At 48.7% G+C, this 15,340-nt stretch overlaps 6 protein-coding genes across 6 annotated transcripts; 3 read left to right on the forward strand and 3 right to left on the reverse strand.

Annotated features, from left to right (window-relative positions):
• Positions 1-15: 15 nt before the first annotated feature.
• Positions 16-708, forward strand: BDV38DRAFT_44504 (bulb-type lectin domain-containing protein). The gene is made up of 2 exons (XM_032063360.1): positions 16-273; positions 354-708. Exons 1-2 carry the CDS (start codon positions 47-49, stop codon positions 505-507), a joined length of 381 nt encoding a protein of 126 aa, XP_031915591.1. The 5' UTR covers positions 16-46; the 3' UTR covers positions 508-708.
• A 1,092-nt stretch (positions 709-1,800) lies between these two features.
• Positions 1,801-2,901, reverse strand: BDV38DRAFT_280882 (MDR family NADP-dependent oxidoreductase; the record flags this gene model as incomplete). The annotated part of the gene is made up of 1 exon (XM_032059411.1): positions 1,801-2,901. The coding sequence occupies one exon, from the start codon at positions 2,899-2,901 to the stop codon at positions 1,801-1,803; it is 1,101 nt and encodes a 366-aa protein (XP_031915592.1).
• A 1,469-nt stretch (positions 2,902-4,370) lies between these two features.
• On the reverse strand, positions 4,371-7,499 carry BDV38DRAFT_280883 (non-ribosomal peptide synthetase; the record flags this gene model as incomplete). The annotated part of the gene is made up of 1 exon (XM_032059412.1): positions 4,371-7,499. The coding sequence occupies one exon, from the start codon at positions 7,497-7,499 to the stop codon at positions 4,371-4,373; it is 3,129 nt and encodes a 1,042-aa protein (XP_031915593.1).
• A 395-nt stretch (positions 7,500-7,894) lies between these two features.
• Positions 7,895-9,419, forward strand: BDV38DRAFT_44520 (NmrA/HSCARG family protein). The gene is made up of 3 exons (XM_032063361.1): positions 7,895-8,435; positions 8,491-8,644; positions 8,704-9,419. The coding sequence occupies exons 1-3, from the start codon at positions 8,181-8,183 to the stop codon at positions 9,297-9,299; spliced, it is 1,005 nt and encodes a 334-aa protein (XP_031915594.1). The 5' UTR covers positions 7,895-8,180; the 3' UTR covers positions 9,300-9,419.
• A 1,447-nt stretch (positions 9,420-10,866) lies between these two features.
• Positions 10,867-12,637, reverse strand: BDV38DRAFT_291247 (cytochrome P450; the record flags this gene model as incomplete). The annotated part of the gene is made up of 4 exons (XM_032061696.1): positions 10,867-11,038; positions 11,090-11,556; positions 11,632-12,351; positions 12,413-12,637. The coding sequence occupies 4 exons, from the start codon at positions 12,635-12,637 to the stop codon at positions 10,867-10,869; spliced, it is 1,584 nt and encodes a 527-aa protein (XP_031915595.1).
• A 697-nt stretch (positions 12,638-13,334) lies between these two features.
• On the forward strand, positions 13,335-14,849 carry BDV38DRAFT_269723 (cytochrome P450; the record flags this gene model as incomplete). Its single annotated transcript, XM_032057021.1, has 3 exons — positions 13,335-13,538; positions 13,605-14,309; positions 14,382-14,849. 3 exons carry the CDS (start codon positions 13,335-13,337, stop codon positions 14,847-14,849), a joined length of 1,377 nt encoding a protein of 458 aa, XP_031915596.1.
• Between the last annotated feature and the right edge of the window lie 491 nt (positions 14,850-15,340).

A 15,340-nucleotide genomic window follows, 5' to 3' on the forward strand; every position in this document is an offset into this window, starting at 1 on the left:
TCAAACCTTCCCCCCCCAACGTTCACATATATTTTTCTAAGACAACATGCCAGACACTCTCCATAACGGCGAATGGCTCGATGTTGGCAACAGCCTCTGGAGCGAGAATGGCCAATTCGAGTTCAGGATGCAGGATGATGGCAAGATCGCCGTGTACAAAGGTGGTGACCCGGACAACGGCGACGACGGCGAATGCATTTGGCAGAACACTCCCCAACAGCGCGACGATATAAAGGGTATCAAGATGCAGGAAGACGGAAACTTTTGCATGTAGTAAGTTTCCTAGTCTTCTTTTCGAGTCCTACTGCTCCTTGCTATTAAACCATGATGGGTTGACACGACATCATGTCTAGTACCAACGAGGGTGTCGGTCACTGTACCTGGCACACCAACACCGCTGCCCCCACGGGGGATGACTCTGTCTACTGCATCATGCAGAATGATGGTAACGTCGTTCTCTACAAGAATGACGGCGAGCCCATTTGGGCCACCGATACCAACCAATGAATGAGGTGGTGATTTCGCAGATGACACTACATGTACAGGGTTGTGATGACTGAATCGGGATATACAGGGTACAATATCAACTATGTACATAGAACAAGTTAGAAGCTTTTCTATGGGGGGGCGAAATCAGATTACATTAGCTTCATCAAAATTCTGTAACAGTAACTCAATGGCGTCGGAGGTTGGTATGAGCCTTTAGAAACCTGATGCAGCTGGGGGCGGGTTTGTTTAGCATTCCTTTGCAGTCAGTTGGGCCCTTTCATCACCGTATAGGGAACATTATCTCCGGCTGGCTATCTCATTGTTCGGGATTATGTTGGCTTATGGAAAATGAAGTTTGATATTAAGTGTTTCGGACTTGATAGAATATTTACATGTACAGTTCCACATATATATAATCCCACCGAAATATATAAACATGGTAACCCAATTCTCCAACGCCTTATACCTAACCCAGACTTCCGCTTTCTCATAAAAAAGATAGCGTAGCCAATTACAGACCATATTAAATGTCGTGTTAAGGCGATTCAGTGCTCGGTTCATGAGACCCTGAACCAAGGCAACGTAGTTCAGGTACCCGAAAGAATCCGAAGAGCCCCGACTCTAAGAAAATCACGGGATGGGACCGGGTGTTGTTTGCTTCGATGATCCGAGCTTTTATCTGACCGCCTACTGTATATTTACAATGGTGAACGAGAGTTGTGTTTTAGTATGAAGGCACACCCTCTTCGTGGAATTCAAGCCTCTAATAAAAAAGCGCAAAAATATATCGTCATAGTATCAAGACCTTAAGAAAAAAAAATCTCTCTCGTTAGCGTTTCAGGGCTAGCCATGCGAGTGAGATACGGAGGGATTTGGTGTTCGGTAAAGACAGCGCTTTTTGTCAGGCAGAAGAAGGAGGTTGAGCGGTGCGGCGGTCTAACAAACGGTCGCTGAATTCCCCGTTTTTATGTATAGTGTGACCTGCCAAATTCTCAGTTCCCATGGAAGGAAAATGTTATGTCGAGAAATCGGAATTGATGAGAGACGTTCAACGGGCTGGGGGGCGTTCACCGGCGTCCTTATAGGCCCTTGGATTATGGCACAAATGTGATGTGCGGTCGAGTGGCTCGTAAGCCCTGATTATTGCGGAAGGTAGTCGTCGCATATGGTCCAGGTGACCATGTTATGCCCTGGGTTGGCTGCGGATAGAGACATGGAAGATGAGGGAAAGGACAACCTCAACTCTGTCATGATAGCTCGGGCGAACGGTGTCGAACGGTGTATTTCCTAGATCAGACGCACATGGCTGAATCACGTAATTGCTAAGATGGTATGCGTATGTGTATTCTCACTGGAGTAGAAGGCCTCCACGAAGGCCTTGGCCGCATTCTCCATCCCGGTAATCTCGAAGGTAGGGATCTTGAGTTTTTCTTCCTTGACCCATTGTTGCATGCGTTCCATATGAAGCTTGCTCCACTTCTTCCCAAAGCTGGGATCAGAGAGCGCGAAGCCACGAATCGTAAGTCGTTTCAAAACAGTATTGTGCAAAAACATGCCAATGATGGGGTCCAGCACGGTCTGTTCGGCGATCGTGCCATAAAACATGATCCGGCCGTATCGTCTCACCGAGGCGAACGCTGCGTTTAGATGTCTGCTACCGAGAAGGTCAAAATGGGTATCCAGCCCGCCGATATTCAGGCGGGACATCCAGCTCAAGTTATCATAATATATATCGATGCCGTCGGGGACGAGACGAGGGAGAGCTTCGTAGGGACTCTCCTTGGCGTAATTAAATCCTCCATCGAAGCCGAGTTCCGTAATAAGAAAGTCGAGTTTTTCATCTGATTCAACGCTACCAAACACCTTCAACCCTTCGAGGCGGGCCATCTGGCCGACGAGTTGGCCGATTTCGTCGCTCGCACCGGCGATGAGGATCGTTTCGCCTTTTTTAGGTCGACCGATCTCGTATAAGGATGAAAAGGCTAGGAGACCGGGGACACCCAGGACGCTGAGGAATAACCGAATATCATCGAACTCGCAGGGATTCTCGAGACGCTGTAACTTGGTCGCGTCGTCGGCGTTGATCTGCACGTATTGTTGCACCGGCAAGCGACCGATCACAATATCCCCTTCCTGGAAATTCCCATGATTGGATTTGATGACTTTCGCGATACTCATCGTTTCGACTGGCTTTCGGCCCCGCAATTCTGTCGCGTCAGCCGAGGAACTGGCCAGGTCCCGTTTGAAGAGGTCGTAGGTTGCATAGAGAAGCTGCACCATTAACTCGTCCTCGGCAATCGGTTCGGTCGCGTCATAGGGCACGTCTTCGAGGGTGACCTGTTCCCCGGCGACCAGATATCCCGAGTCCATATTCTTGATGACAAGGACTTTGTTCTCCGTGTCCTGATCCATCGTGACCCGTGTCATCTCCGCGAAAACAAAAAGCGGGAGACGTAGAATTAGACTGAGCTTGTCGACAATACCAACTGCATGGCGACGCGCTGGAGATGCCTGGAGAAGTCGAACGCGCCACGTTTGAATGGTTTTTAAAGGATCAAATGACGCGGAACATGGGGGAAAATTGACATATTTCGTGTATGAACACAAATAATTGGAGTCAGTTAGGAGTAGTGGGGTTGCTGACGACGGTCAATGAGGGGCAACCCTAACTATTTATCCCTATAGTGCGCCGTTGATCAATGGTCCGGTGGAGAAGGTGAGACACCCTTTTCTATGATCAGCAAATCCGAGTGACGGGTACACCACAATAGTTTGAATCTGTTCTGTTGGCAGAAATCACATCGGCGATTGAGGAGCAAAGAGGAGAGTGGTCTCCGTTGTCGATTGTTACTACCTCGTTGGAACCATCTATTTGTGAGCCCATCAAAGAAGGGGGATCCAGTCCAGCCAAAGTTCCTTCCTTAAGACTATTTAGGGTTATCACGGACCACGGGGGGCACAACAAGCGGAAATAAGGGGCAAAAGGGAAAAGCCGCCCCCCGTGACCAGATCCAAATCTCATCTTCCCTTCCCCCCAGTCCGGGATTTTTATGCTTGTTCATTGGGTCAACGGGACCTCACCGCTCACGCGCACAGGAGTTAATAATGCCCGGTCAGCCCATCGTCCACCGCCTTCTCCTTTCTTCTCGTTGATCGCATGTCCCCTTCCGGAACAACTTTTCTATATATAGGATCTTCCTCTCCACAATCTAACTATTGACCCGTCTAATGACGCCAAGCTCCGAGAATAGACCACTCTATTGCTATACAAGTTGACACGGCGGGAACACCCAGCCGATGTGACGGGAGGCTCCGTGACTATCTCAATCAGAATACGTGTTCCCAGGTGGAACCGTGTGACCGAGGATGGAACAGTTGCAGTAGCTCGCGGTTTTGATTTGTTCCCCAGGTTCCTCCTGATGTGTCCCTACTGACAGCATGCGTTAGTCCATACCCGTTTAGACCTAGAAGCGTCATTAACCGATACTGTTTTCAGAACGGCCGTCAATAATTTGACATTTATTTTTAGAGGATCAATATGAGGGTGAACCCCAGAACACGCGGGTGGAAAATCACTAGTTGTGCATGCCACGTGGAAAATGGCCCGAGAGTAGGGGCAAAGGTCAGACCACAGCGAGGAGAGGTGGAGTTTGGTCGTTATATTGACATGGCAAATAATTGCACTACTATACGAAGTGAAGCCCAATGTGCCCCATATGATGACGTTCTTTTAAAACCAAACCCAATTTACCGGAAGAGATACCTCCCCTCCCCAAAACCCAAGTATAATCGGCCCATTGCAAGCATACACCCGAGATCAGCATCTATAAAATCATCGACAATGAAACCAATAGTGTCGTGGATGAAGGTTAGCATGCGTCTTAACTGTCCGTGCCATTCATTGCAGATTCCTCTTTCGGACACGTCGGCTGATTTTGCAGGTAACGGATATATTTTTGCATCAAGTCAGAGTCTAACACGGGAAACTTGAGACCGCCGGGGTAGCACTCGAGCGCTTGTCTGGTGTTGGTAGTGTCATACACGGGCATGTTCTCGTACAACTCCCACCGTGTGAGTCCCTGGTATAGCTTTTCCGTCAACATGGGTTGTAATGGCCGAAGCCGTTCCGGGGACTGTCTGTCCAACTCCTGGACCCACTGCTGGTAGCTTATGCCGCGCAGGGAAGAGCCGCCTCCCTCGGCCAAGGAGCCAACCAACTCCATGGAGTCATTCATATCCAATGACAGGTCCCGGTTTGGAGGCACAATCTGGTAAACCCGGCCTATAGCGGTAGTGGTTGATGAGGCGATATGCAGGAGAACGGCGTTGACATAGTCCACGGGTACGAATTCTTTCCTTTGGTTTGGAAGAAGAGGGTAGGATCCCATCTCTTCGCATGCGATAATCAACCGGCTGAGAAAGTCATCGGGATTACAGGCGCCTGTTTGGCTGTGTCCTGTAATAAAGCCCGGTCGATATACCACGATGGGGAACCCATTATCCATCAAACGTTGCAACATGTTCTCCACCACCCACTGGCTTTGGGCATATCCATGGTCATAGGGAAGGGCCTCCAGGTGTCGCGGGAGAGATTCATTCTCCATAACGGTCCGTGTGCCAGTAATGAAGCCCGTTGGGCCGAAACAGGAGATACTGGAAACATAGTGCAACGCTTTGGACCGGCCAGCACAGGCTAGGCGCAGAACATTAACTGTGCCCTGGACATTCGCGGGACGATGTAATGAATAAGGCTGGGTGTAGTTAACTCGGGCGCCGAGGTGGAAGATAACACTAGCCCAGTGGGCAATTTCCTCAAACCTATCGGGCCCCAGTCCAAGATACCTATCTTCTAGGGTACCGCAGAGGGGCAACAGCTTATAACGAAACCCGTTCTCCCATAGATCATATTTTGCTAGAGCATTTTGCAAACGTCTCAGGCCAGTTGCGGGGTCCACAGCCCGTACCAAACATCCGACTTGATGCACGTTCGGCTGACGCAGTAGATCGGCGAGTAAGAAGGAGCCTACAAAACCGGTCGCCCCGGTTAAGAACACCCGTCCCTCGGTGTCACGGCACCAATCGACCGGAGGGCCCAACGGAGGAACTAGGTTGTCTGCAAGCTTGCTATCTTCAAGCCACATGTGCCGTTCTGATTCCTTGCAAAAGCTTTCCTGGGTACCCAGTATGCGTTCTTCAATTATGCCAGCCAGTCCGATGAGGCTGCTATTATCATAGAGAGTCAGGAGAGACACCTGAACCTCAAAGGACTTCTGAATTCGACTGATAAGCAAGGAAGCTTGCATGGACGTAGCACCAAGAAGGAAGAAATCGGCATTGTCATTGGAAGGGGGAACAGGTACACCCAATATGCTGGCCCACAGATTGGCAAGTTTCCCGCGAATGCTGTTTTCATTGTCAATATCGATATGCTGTTCGGCCCATCGGTTGCGGAATAGCTGCTCGAGGTATTTCCGGTCAACCTTGGCATGGCTATTGACGGGCATTTTGGAGATGAGCTCAATCTTGGGGACCATGTAATCCGGTAGAACAGCTTTTAGCATATCTACGGCACTCAGGACTGCGTGAGGCTTGATTCCAGAGAGCGCAACGGCGAAGGCAACCAGGATCGAACCCGCCCCTTCAGAGCCAGCTTCAACCTTCAACGCCACGGCCTCAGAAAATTGCCCAGTTTTCATAATCGCAGACTCGACTGCTTCGAGCTCAATCCGAAACCCGCGAACTTTCACTTGATGGTCCCGTCTCCCAACGTAATCAATCTGGCCATCTGTTACCCGTCGGCGTACAATATCCCCTGTTCGGTAGAGCCGCTCACAGTCGCTGCCTTCAACAGCCACAAAGGAAGCTCTATTCTTGTCGGGCTGGTTGATGTATCCTGGTGAGACACCTGCCCCACCGATAAGCAATTCGCCCTCGTGGCCATCAGGGACTGGTTGACCGGCTTCATCACAAATATAAGCTATAGTGCGTCCGATTGGCTTTCCAATACTCACCCCTCCAGCTTGGACATCGGCGATGGTCACTCGGTGTGCAAGGCAAAATATGCAGCACTCAGTCGGGCCATACGCGTTGATAAGCTGTGTTGGTGGTCCTGCTTGGAAAACAGTCTCGATAGCGGAAATGTTGGCGGCTTCACCTCCGATGAAACACAACCGCAGCTTCTCGAATGCACGAGGGTATACCGACGCCGCTAAATTGAGAATGGCGGTGGTAGTAGCCATTACTGTAATTCTCTGTCGATCTATATAAGCTGCAAGGGCTTCTAGATCGAGCAGGGTAACCTTGCTCACAACTACAATGCAAGCTCCGCGTAACAGTGGTACCCAGAGATCAAAAAGGGAGACATCAAAGCTTGAGTTGTTGACATGGGCCACCCTATCGGTGGGGTGCAAAGGCTCGAACGGGGCATGGAAAACTACCTGCAGAATAGAGCGTGCCGCAATTTGAACGGCCTTAGGTTCACTGGTAGTACCGGACGTATGTATGATGTGGGTGCGATGCTCTAAGGTAGTCTGCATGGGCTCGTCATTGTCCCAGACGTACGAGCTCTTGGCAAACGACGCGCTTGAGTCATCGACAATTAAGAGGTGGAATGGCAGATCCCGATGCTGATTGGCCCTGTCGACGAGGATATATCTTGCCTGTAATCTGTCTAGTCGACCCTTGATTTGCAGGTCAGGCAGGGTTGGATCCATGGGAACACAAGTACCCGCTGCATACAGGATAGCCATTTGAGCAACGACATCTGATATTCCATGTTGCACGACAACACCAACAGGCTCTTCTAAATGCAGATTCCCCCGTCGGAGCTCCTGGGCGAGCACTGCAGCCCGCACATGTAGGTCCTGATACGTCAAACTGGTATCGCCATCAACAACAGCAATGGTAGAAGGGTTGAGCAAAACGTGATCGAAAAATTGTTGGGCAAGGCCCTTTCCCTGGCGTACAGCCAAGCCATACTCTTCCTCATGAGTCAAAACTTGAGAAGGCATCGAAGGCGTCTGTGTTAGGTCGGTAATAGAATATTCTATTGACAGGCAGAGAAGGGAGTTGTCTTGAGCCAACAAGTAGCCCTGGAAGGAGCTGTTTATATACACCATCCAGTGATTTGCCACATTTTACATTAAATGCCTTGTCAAAATTGTCAGCAGTACATCATTACTGCATGATGAATTGAGAGAAGGCCCCAAGAGCAAGGGGTCCAATCCATCAGGCCGCCCAGGTAAGACATATTCCTGGAGTTAGGTTGTCTCACATCTGCATGGGAAACCGCTGTATAGTGTTATGTATGGTCGGTAAGTGGTGTGGGATCGTGGGAAACACTGCAAGCCAATGGCGAAGGGTTATGAAATGTGAAAGCCGACAATTCATGCAGGTAAGGGTGTGATGTCAACTTAATTACATGATGACACGAGCTGCGCCCTGGGATCCAACTGAGATGGTCCGGGATGTGATTAACGCAGCTCGATCGATGCCACCGTTTACTGAGTAATGGTGCTGCCTGCTGCCCGTAACGCGGATTATAGGGTTGGCAGATATCTATAAAGGCAGGCCCAGACGCGCAAGTTCGGATTCCGGAAACCAGCTCAGTCTGCTTTTTCCATTCATCATATCTACCGTTCCTTACAAGGCTTTGTCTACTCAATACAGTGACTCCCTGACACCGTTTCATCATGGGCTCAGATCGTAAGCTCATCACCATCTTCGGGGGTACAGGCAAGCAAGGTGGTTCCGTGGCTCATTCGCTGCTTCAAAGTCCGGACTTTAGAGTACGTGTAATTACACGAAACCCCCAGTCCGATGCCAGCCGAAAGCTTGCTGCTCTCGGTGCCGAGATTGTTCAGGGGGATGGTTTTATGGGCGACGAGATGCTGTCAGCATTTAGTGGCTCTTGGGGAGCATTTGTCAATATCAACTCCGATGACAAGGTGTGTATGTCTCATGATACCTCGGCAAACCCAAGCTGTTAACGGATGTATTAAGGTCTTTGCCACCGAAGGTGGGCCAACAGAGTTCGACTTGGGCAAAATAATCGTCGATTCTGCTGTTCAGGATGGTGTGAAGCATCTCGTATTCAGTTCTGGTCCTCCTTGCACAGAGATGACAAATGGCCGAGTGCGAATGAAGGCAATGGACAGTAAGCCTACCTTCATTGCAGGGTTACTGACCGGAAGGATACGACTAACTCCCGGATAGTGAAGAACAAGATTGAGCAATACGCAAGGTCCCTTGGCTCCTTCGAGACTTTCACCCCTATTGGCGCTGGATGGTTTCTAGAGAACTTCCTTGGCAAAGAGGTCGCTCCAGTCTTCGGAGGATTTCCCTATTTTACTGATGACGAAGGATACCTTACTTTCAAAGTCCCATATTGGGGAGGAGATGAACACGTTCCATGGTTGAGCATCTCGGACGACTTCGGAGATATCGTCCATGGTATATTTCTGGATCCTAGTCGATGGAACGGTCACTTCGTTCACGGTGTCAGCGACATTCGCAGTTTTGAACAAGTTGTCGCGGATTTCACCGCGGTTACAGGACACAAGGCGCGGTTTCAGCCTATACTACCGACGTGGGAGGCCTTTGACACGCATGGAATCCAGGAACTAGAGGATGTGAAACTCATGTTTGGCTTCACGCAGTTGACAGGTGGCCGATACTTCGGGCCGGAAGAGACAGAGATCGATACCGCCAGACAATTGAAGCAAACCACGGCGTTGTACTTGGGTCGACTGGAAGGCCAACATAAGTTGACTTCTGCGCATGACTGGTTTGCTGCAAGATTTGCAAATTAAGCTATTGGTCTCCGTGATCTCTGGACTACTTGCTTAGGATTCCGTAGGGGCTGGAAAAGGCCCGAGCCACCTAGCCGTGGATTGTATTGAATGATTATGGCAAATTGTGATGTTGACCTCTATGGGGAAAACCCTGTATACATTTAGAAAGTGCGTATCATTGCCATGCGCTTTAAAACAGAACCCTATGTAAATATCGGTATACTGTAGCTCAGTTTCATTTGGCTTATCCTGTCATTATGGATCAGGCCCACCAAAACCAGCAGTTGGATTTCAGCCTCAAAGATTCAATGCGTCATGGTAAGTCCATATTGGGACCTAATTTAGATAAATCAAGAAGTGGTATGGCCATGATCTATCGCATACGTATAGTCAGATTTGATAACTTTTCATCCGTCACCATGTAATACGAACGGAATATCAGTAAGACCCGTACAGATCGCTCGGAACCCAGAGCGCCAAGGGACCAGATGCGCTCGTATTCATAGCACCTGTGTGGTCCTATTGGAGGATATGAACCCCGAGTCTTACAGGGAGCTATTCCCTCCCATCATCTAAAGCCACCGTTAGGCTAGAGGTTAGAGTTTGAGGTCCCCCGGTCCTGCATCCTATCACATAGACCCACAGGATAAGCATTGATCCGCAGTTAGTATTTCTTACTGTGATTGTGGATGCATTAGTGGCAGTGTTAATGACCTTTTTTCCGGTCTTTCCTATACTCACACTGTATTGAGTTCCTCTATCGGTGATAATCTAAGGCGTTAGCTTCAGTATTGTCCACCAAGCAGGATCCCTTGTGAAACATAACACATCGGTTCTCATACTTACAATGCTTTCTATTACGGCTGTCCATCACACAAACTAGAATACGGGGCCGATTGGAGGACTGACTGTTTATTCCGGCTTCAATCGGAAAGGTATTCCGGTTGGCAGATTCCGATTCATGGATACCGTGTGCTACATCGGCTGCCGATCATGTTGAGATCCAGCCAGCCGACTTACTATTGTACCACCTGACATGTGTGAGTAAGTAGGAAATACGGCATTATGCATGCTCTGGGTTTCAGACACTGCACATAGTTTAGAGATCACGTATGAAGTGGACCTTGTGATTGAATTTACATGGTTTGGTCATGGGGTAAGCATATCTGGCTCGGAGGGTTGCTCTATTAAAAAGTATACATTATGTTAAAAAGTCTAGAGAGTGCCGTTAAATTGCCCAGTGGTTGAAAGTCCAAGACCTCGGGCTAAGATGAGGAATCATAAAACTGACCCTGAGACATTGTATAGGGTAGGCCTACACCAATACGAATATGCGCTGTAACCATAACTTCTGCTGTGTGATCGAGGCTTTGCCCTGTAGCCTCTTGAGAGGTGTTGCCAAGTGCATGATCATACAATACAAAGAAACCCTGGTATTTCTCTTTATCAAAACCTATCGGAACCTAAGTAGATACACAGTAGTTGTGAAAGCTGGGCTGCGAAGCTATATGAACTTGTCTAGGCATTACCCCTTGCTTGCTCGTGCAACCACCGCATTCCTGTCTACTTAACCAATAGTGCTGCACTACTGGCTTCCTGTTATCCTCTTGATCTTGATTATGTGGGATAGGTGGGGTATGTTGAGATCTGCAAACTTGATATTGTCCGGGCGTTTGTCCAGCGGCCGAATGTCATAGTTTACGAGGATATAGGCAATAACGATCTTCATTATCTGGAATGAAAACCATCGCCCAGGGCTGAAGCATGATTAGTGTAGCCAAAGTGGAAGAATCATTTCAAATACTTACCAGGCGTGTCGACCATAACCGAAAGTAAGATACTTCTCATTTGTCAAAGGCAACGACGGTGCCTTGTCGCCTCCAGACTCAGCCAGCTTAGGAACGAAACGGAATGGCTTGTAGGTATGTGCATCGTCATAAAAGTCTTCATCTCTCTGGATGTTCCCGGATAAAACACACAGCCAAGTCCCTACAGGGACCTTCTGTCCGTCAGGTAGCACAACACCCCCGCGACGTACAACCTGGCGATGGAGGGATCTCGGGGATAGGGAATTCATCCGAAGACTCTCTCGAATTGCGCTATCAATATGATGCAATCCATGTGACACGGGCTTACTAGACTCCTTGCTTGAAGCGAATACTGTCTTTGCTTCCTCACGGATGCTATGGAGATAAGCGTGCTCGGACGCGGAGCTAAGCAGATCAAGAAGTACATTTGTGCATGTCGTCCAGAGATTATCTGTTGGCAGGAGTGCCTGTGCATAATCAGTTAAGGTCTTGGTATACGGCAGTGAGGATTAGAATGACACTAGGTCGTATGAACTACTTACGAGAATTCCAAGCCATGTTACCATTTCGCTTGGGCTGACCGACCTGGGCGCGACCCCGGAAAGCACGCCATTTGACATCCAGGTAATCAGGTTGCCTGGTTCGTGTTCTGGTAAACCCTCCTTCATCCCCTCGTTCGCTTTCAGCCGCTCCATCCGTTCCTTGAATAGCGGGGACAGGTAAGATCGGACCCGAAGGACATAGTAGTAAACCGGCAAACCTGCCAGCAGGGCTGTAACCTGTCTGAGGGGCCATGGGGTAAGCTGGGCTGCGAATACCATGGCAGTCCCCAAAGAGCGGGCATATCCTTTCACATATCCCATATACGTGCTGTCTCGGCACAGAGGAAGTCCCACATAAACGCGCTGCGTCGCCTGATACATGATCCTTTCGAAAACCCGAACCATATTCACCTCCTTCCAAGTGCCGGCCTTACCGACAAGCTCATCCATGATGTGCTGCACTTCTTCCAAAACATCATTCTCTGTCTGTGTGACGTTCCGAGTGAGATCATTCTGGAGGACTTTGGAGAATGAGTGAAGAGCTGATGCATCAAACAGTGGCCAGATATACCCCAGTGCGTCAGCATCGTCACTGGCCTTGGCATGGGAGAGGATATCTTCTGGTTGGGTGATTAGCCAGCGAACATACTCCGGAGGTAGGATAACCTGAGGGCGAAAGTTGATGTTCAGCATTGCAAATGACTGTCCCTTTTTAGAATACTGTACACCCGATCATGTTAGCGTAAGCCTTCTCATACGTGGAAAGGTTAACTTTACGCACTAATTCGTATCCCTTTGTCGAGGTTTTCGTTCCGGCGGTGATCTCACTCAAGCATGCTCGGAGCGCTGATAACGGTCCCTTTACTTTGATAGGCGATTTTATGGACGTTGGCAAACTCGCGTAAGCAATCCACGGAGATAGTAGAAGAAAGCACACGGCGATGCAGAGTACTGCTAAGGCTGATTTAAAACCCGCACCGACGTTGGTATACTGGTCGCCAATCATCGTGGATGTTATGGGAGGATGGACACGGGTTGCCTGTCAATGGTATGGCCTTGAGCCACCTTAATACCACCAGCCCACACCTTTAAATTCAATAAATGTAATACTTCATGGTACAATTGAATTGGTAACGAGTGCAGGCAATCTGGAGGCCTGGTGGAATGCAGCCGCGCTCCCGTGCTGACTTCAGTCATACGAATACCCTCTCCCTTCCCCCATCAGCCAGTCCCTCATTCACTTTTCCCTGTCTTTCGGCCAGATGGATGCATAGCATTGGGTTTAAGCCATGTATCAGTGCATTATCAACTCTCTGTCGTCATTGGATGCCTATCATTACACTGCAGGTTCGTATTTGACACTTTCTGGCCAAGCCCGGATGCAAGGGAGACCACAGTGTCTGATCACTACAATAGTAATGGATAGCATATGATCGTATTTGAATTTGGTTTTGTATCCCTGAGTGCCACATTCAAAATTTAGTTCTCGGTGGTTCTCGCGAACATGTCAGCTTACTTCAACCTTAGGTATTCAATAGCAAAATGTGCCATACGGCAGATGATTCTCTCCGTTGTCAGATCCTCGATTCGAGAAAGGTATCTAACGCATGCCGCATGTCTTTGTACATCACTCGTTGATAGCACAAACGGTCTATCGAGATTGAAAACTCCATCCGTCCACAGTTAGAATGCAGATCGCAGATATGGCAACTAACTTAACGGGGCAGATTCTCATTGCCTCCCTTTGTCTGCTGGTTTTCGTTCTGCTATGTCCTTGGTTTGGCTATCTCAGGTTACCATCATCTATGCGGTGGTGGCCATCAATTCCTCGTGAACCTCTCTGTGCTCTTAGAATAAGTCTCAAGGAATGCATAGGGTCCAGATCCAGTGAGGGTGGCTATAGAGAGGTGTGACATTTGTTAAGCAATTTTCCAATATACCTGCTAACGTGTCCCCCTTCTGCTTGATTCTAGTTCTCCAAAAAGGCAGAACCATTCGCAGTCTGCAACCCGAGCTTCTATCCACAAGTCCTGCTACCACCAGAACAAATCCCATGGCTCCTAAGCCAACCAGAAACTGTCTTGTCCCACGAAAAAGCCAACGAAGATGTCCACGCCCTTCCATTCCTCGCCCCGGCATTCGACAACTACGACCATCTCGAACTGATCAGAGCCATCCGGAACGATCTTACCCGAAATATTGCAAACACCGAAGACGCGTTTCTAGATGAACTAAGATATACCACCGATGAAGTGCTCGGCCCTCCTGGTGCCAGTGCATGGAAGGAGGTTAATCTCACTGCAGCTTTAGACAGGATTATATTTGGGATATGTCTTCGCCTCTTCCTCGGAGCCTCACTTTGTAGAAGTGCAAAATTTGTATACTATGTCAAGATGTTTACACGCATCACGGGGGCCATGATGCTTTTCGTGTCTCAATTAGTCCCCTGGCCGCTTAAACCCGTTGTTGGTGTTGTTGCCGGTCTTCCTATCTATTATTACTGGATACGTCTTATTATTTACCTGTATCCGACATTCAAAGAACGCATACAATGCCTCAGAACCAGGAAAGAGACTCCGCCAGCAGATATGGTTACATGGATGGTCGATCTGGCCATGTGCCAGAATCCGACACGCAAAGTACATATCAGTGCTCTGATAGTTCGGCTTACCCTTATTGTGAGCGCATGCCTCCATCAGTGATTATTTCTCATCATACCATAAACATCAGATTAACTCACTCATCCACAGGTATTCCTCCCCATCGACGTCCTCATCGCAATGACAGAAAACTTCTTCCTCGACCTCCTAAGCTCTGACCCAGACCGCAGATATTACAACACTCTCCGTCAAGAAGCCGAACTCGCATTTACAAACCGGGACAAATCCCAACCCATCTCACAATCAATGCCTCACATGGAAAGCACCATTCGCGAAAGTCTCCGTCTGAGTCCCTTATCCGACCGTATGCTATCTCGACGAGTCGTCCAAAAGGGAGGCATCACACTGCCCGACGGGCAATTCCTACCTCGTGGAACCTGGCTCGCTGTAGCAGCAGTTGGTGTCCATCGTGACGAGCAGACATATGAAGACCCGGACGAGTATCGGCCTTTCCGCTTCCTTTCTATAGATACTGAAACCCAGGAATCGAAAGCTATGCTGGTTCCTGTGACCAGTGAGAAGTTCTTGGCTTTTGGTCATGGGCGGCATTCTTGGTAAGCTCTCTATTTGAGCTATTGATTTGTGACTTTGTTTGTTGAAGGATGATGGTTCGCTGACTTGTGTAGCCCTGGTCGGTGGTTTGCGGCCCACGCGATGAAGCTCATCATTGGTTATATATTGATGAATTATGATATTGAGCCGTTGGATAAGAGGCCGGTGAATTCTGTTGTAGGTCAGACCATTATTCCTCAATTAAATGTAAAGATTCGGGTGCGGCGGAGGGAGTAATGATACCTGAGGGTGGCTGAGAAGTGGTTGGAGACTTCTTTATTGGATGTATCGGGGGTTATAGCCTCAGGTTGGTCTGTTAGATAGTGTGTCTTGGGTCTTGTGTGAGTTGGAAGTTGGATACATTCTCAAGAGAAATTTAGTTTAGCTTCTAAAAGTTTGTTCAATAACGACGACGTCTTGATTACATCAATGTATATAATAAACATAACGCGCTCTGTCTCTTTCATCTAGCGGGTATAATTTTACTCATTATTTCT

Source organism: Aspergillus pseudotamarii (assembly GCF_009193445.1).
Source record: "Aspergillus pseudotamarii strain CBS 117625 unplaced genomic scaffold BDV38scaffold_15, whole genome shotgun sequence".
Taxonomy (NCBI): domain Eukaryota; kingdom Fungi; phylum Ascomycota; class Eurotiomycetes; order Eurotiales; family Aspergillaceae; genus Aspergillus; species Aspergillus pseudotamarii.

Excerpts from the sequence above, each read along its gene's own strand:
- BDV38DRAFT_44504 (XM_032063360.1), top strand. The coding sequence starts at position 47 with ATGCCAGACACTCTCCATAACGGCGAATGGCTCGATGTTGGCAACAGC. Across the intron at positions 274-353 it reads GACGGAAACTTTTGCATGTA|TACCAACGAGGGTGTCGGTC; the intron begins GTAAGTTTCCTA and ends CATCATGTCTAG.
- BDV38DRAFT_44520 (XM_032063361.1), top strand. The coding sequence starts at position 8,181 with ATGGGCTCAGATCGTAAGCTCATCACCATCTTCGGGGGTACAGGCAAG. Across the intron at positions 8,436-8,490 it reads ATATCAACTCCGATGACAAG|GTCTTTGCCACCGAAGGTGG; the intron begins GTGTGTATGTCT and ends GGATGTATTAAG. Across the intron at positions 8,645-8,703 it reads GCGAATGAAGGCAATGGACA|TGAAGAACAAGATTGAGCAA; the intron begins GTAAGCCTACCT and ends ACTCCCGGATAG.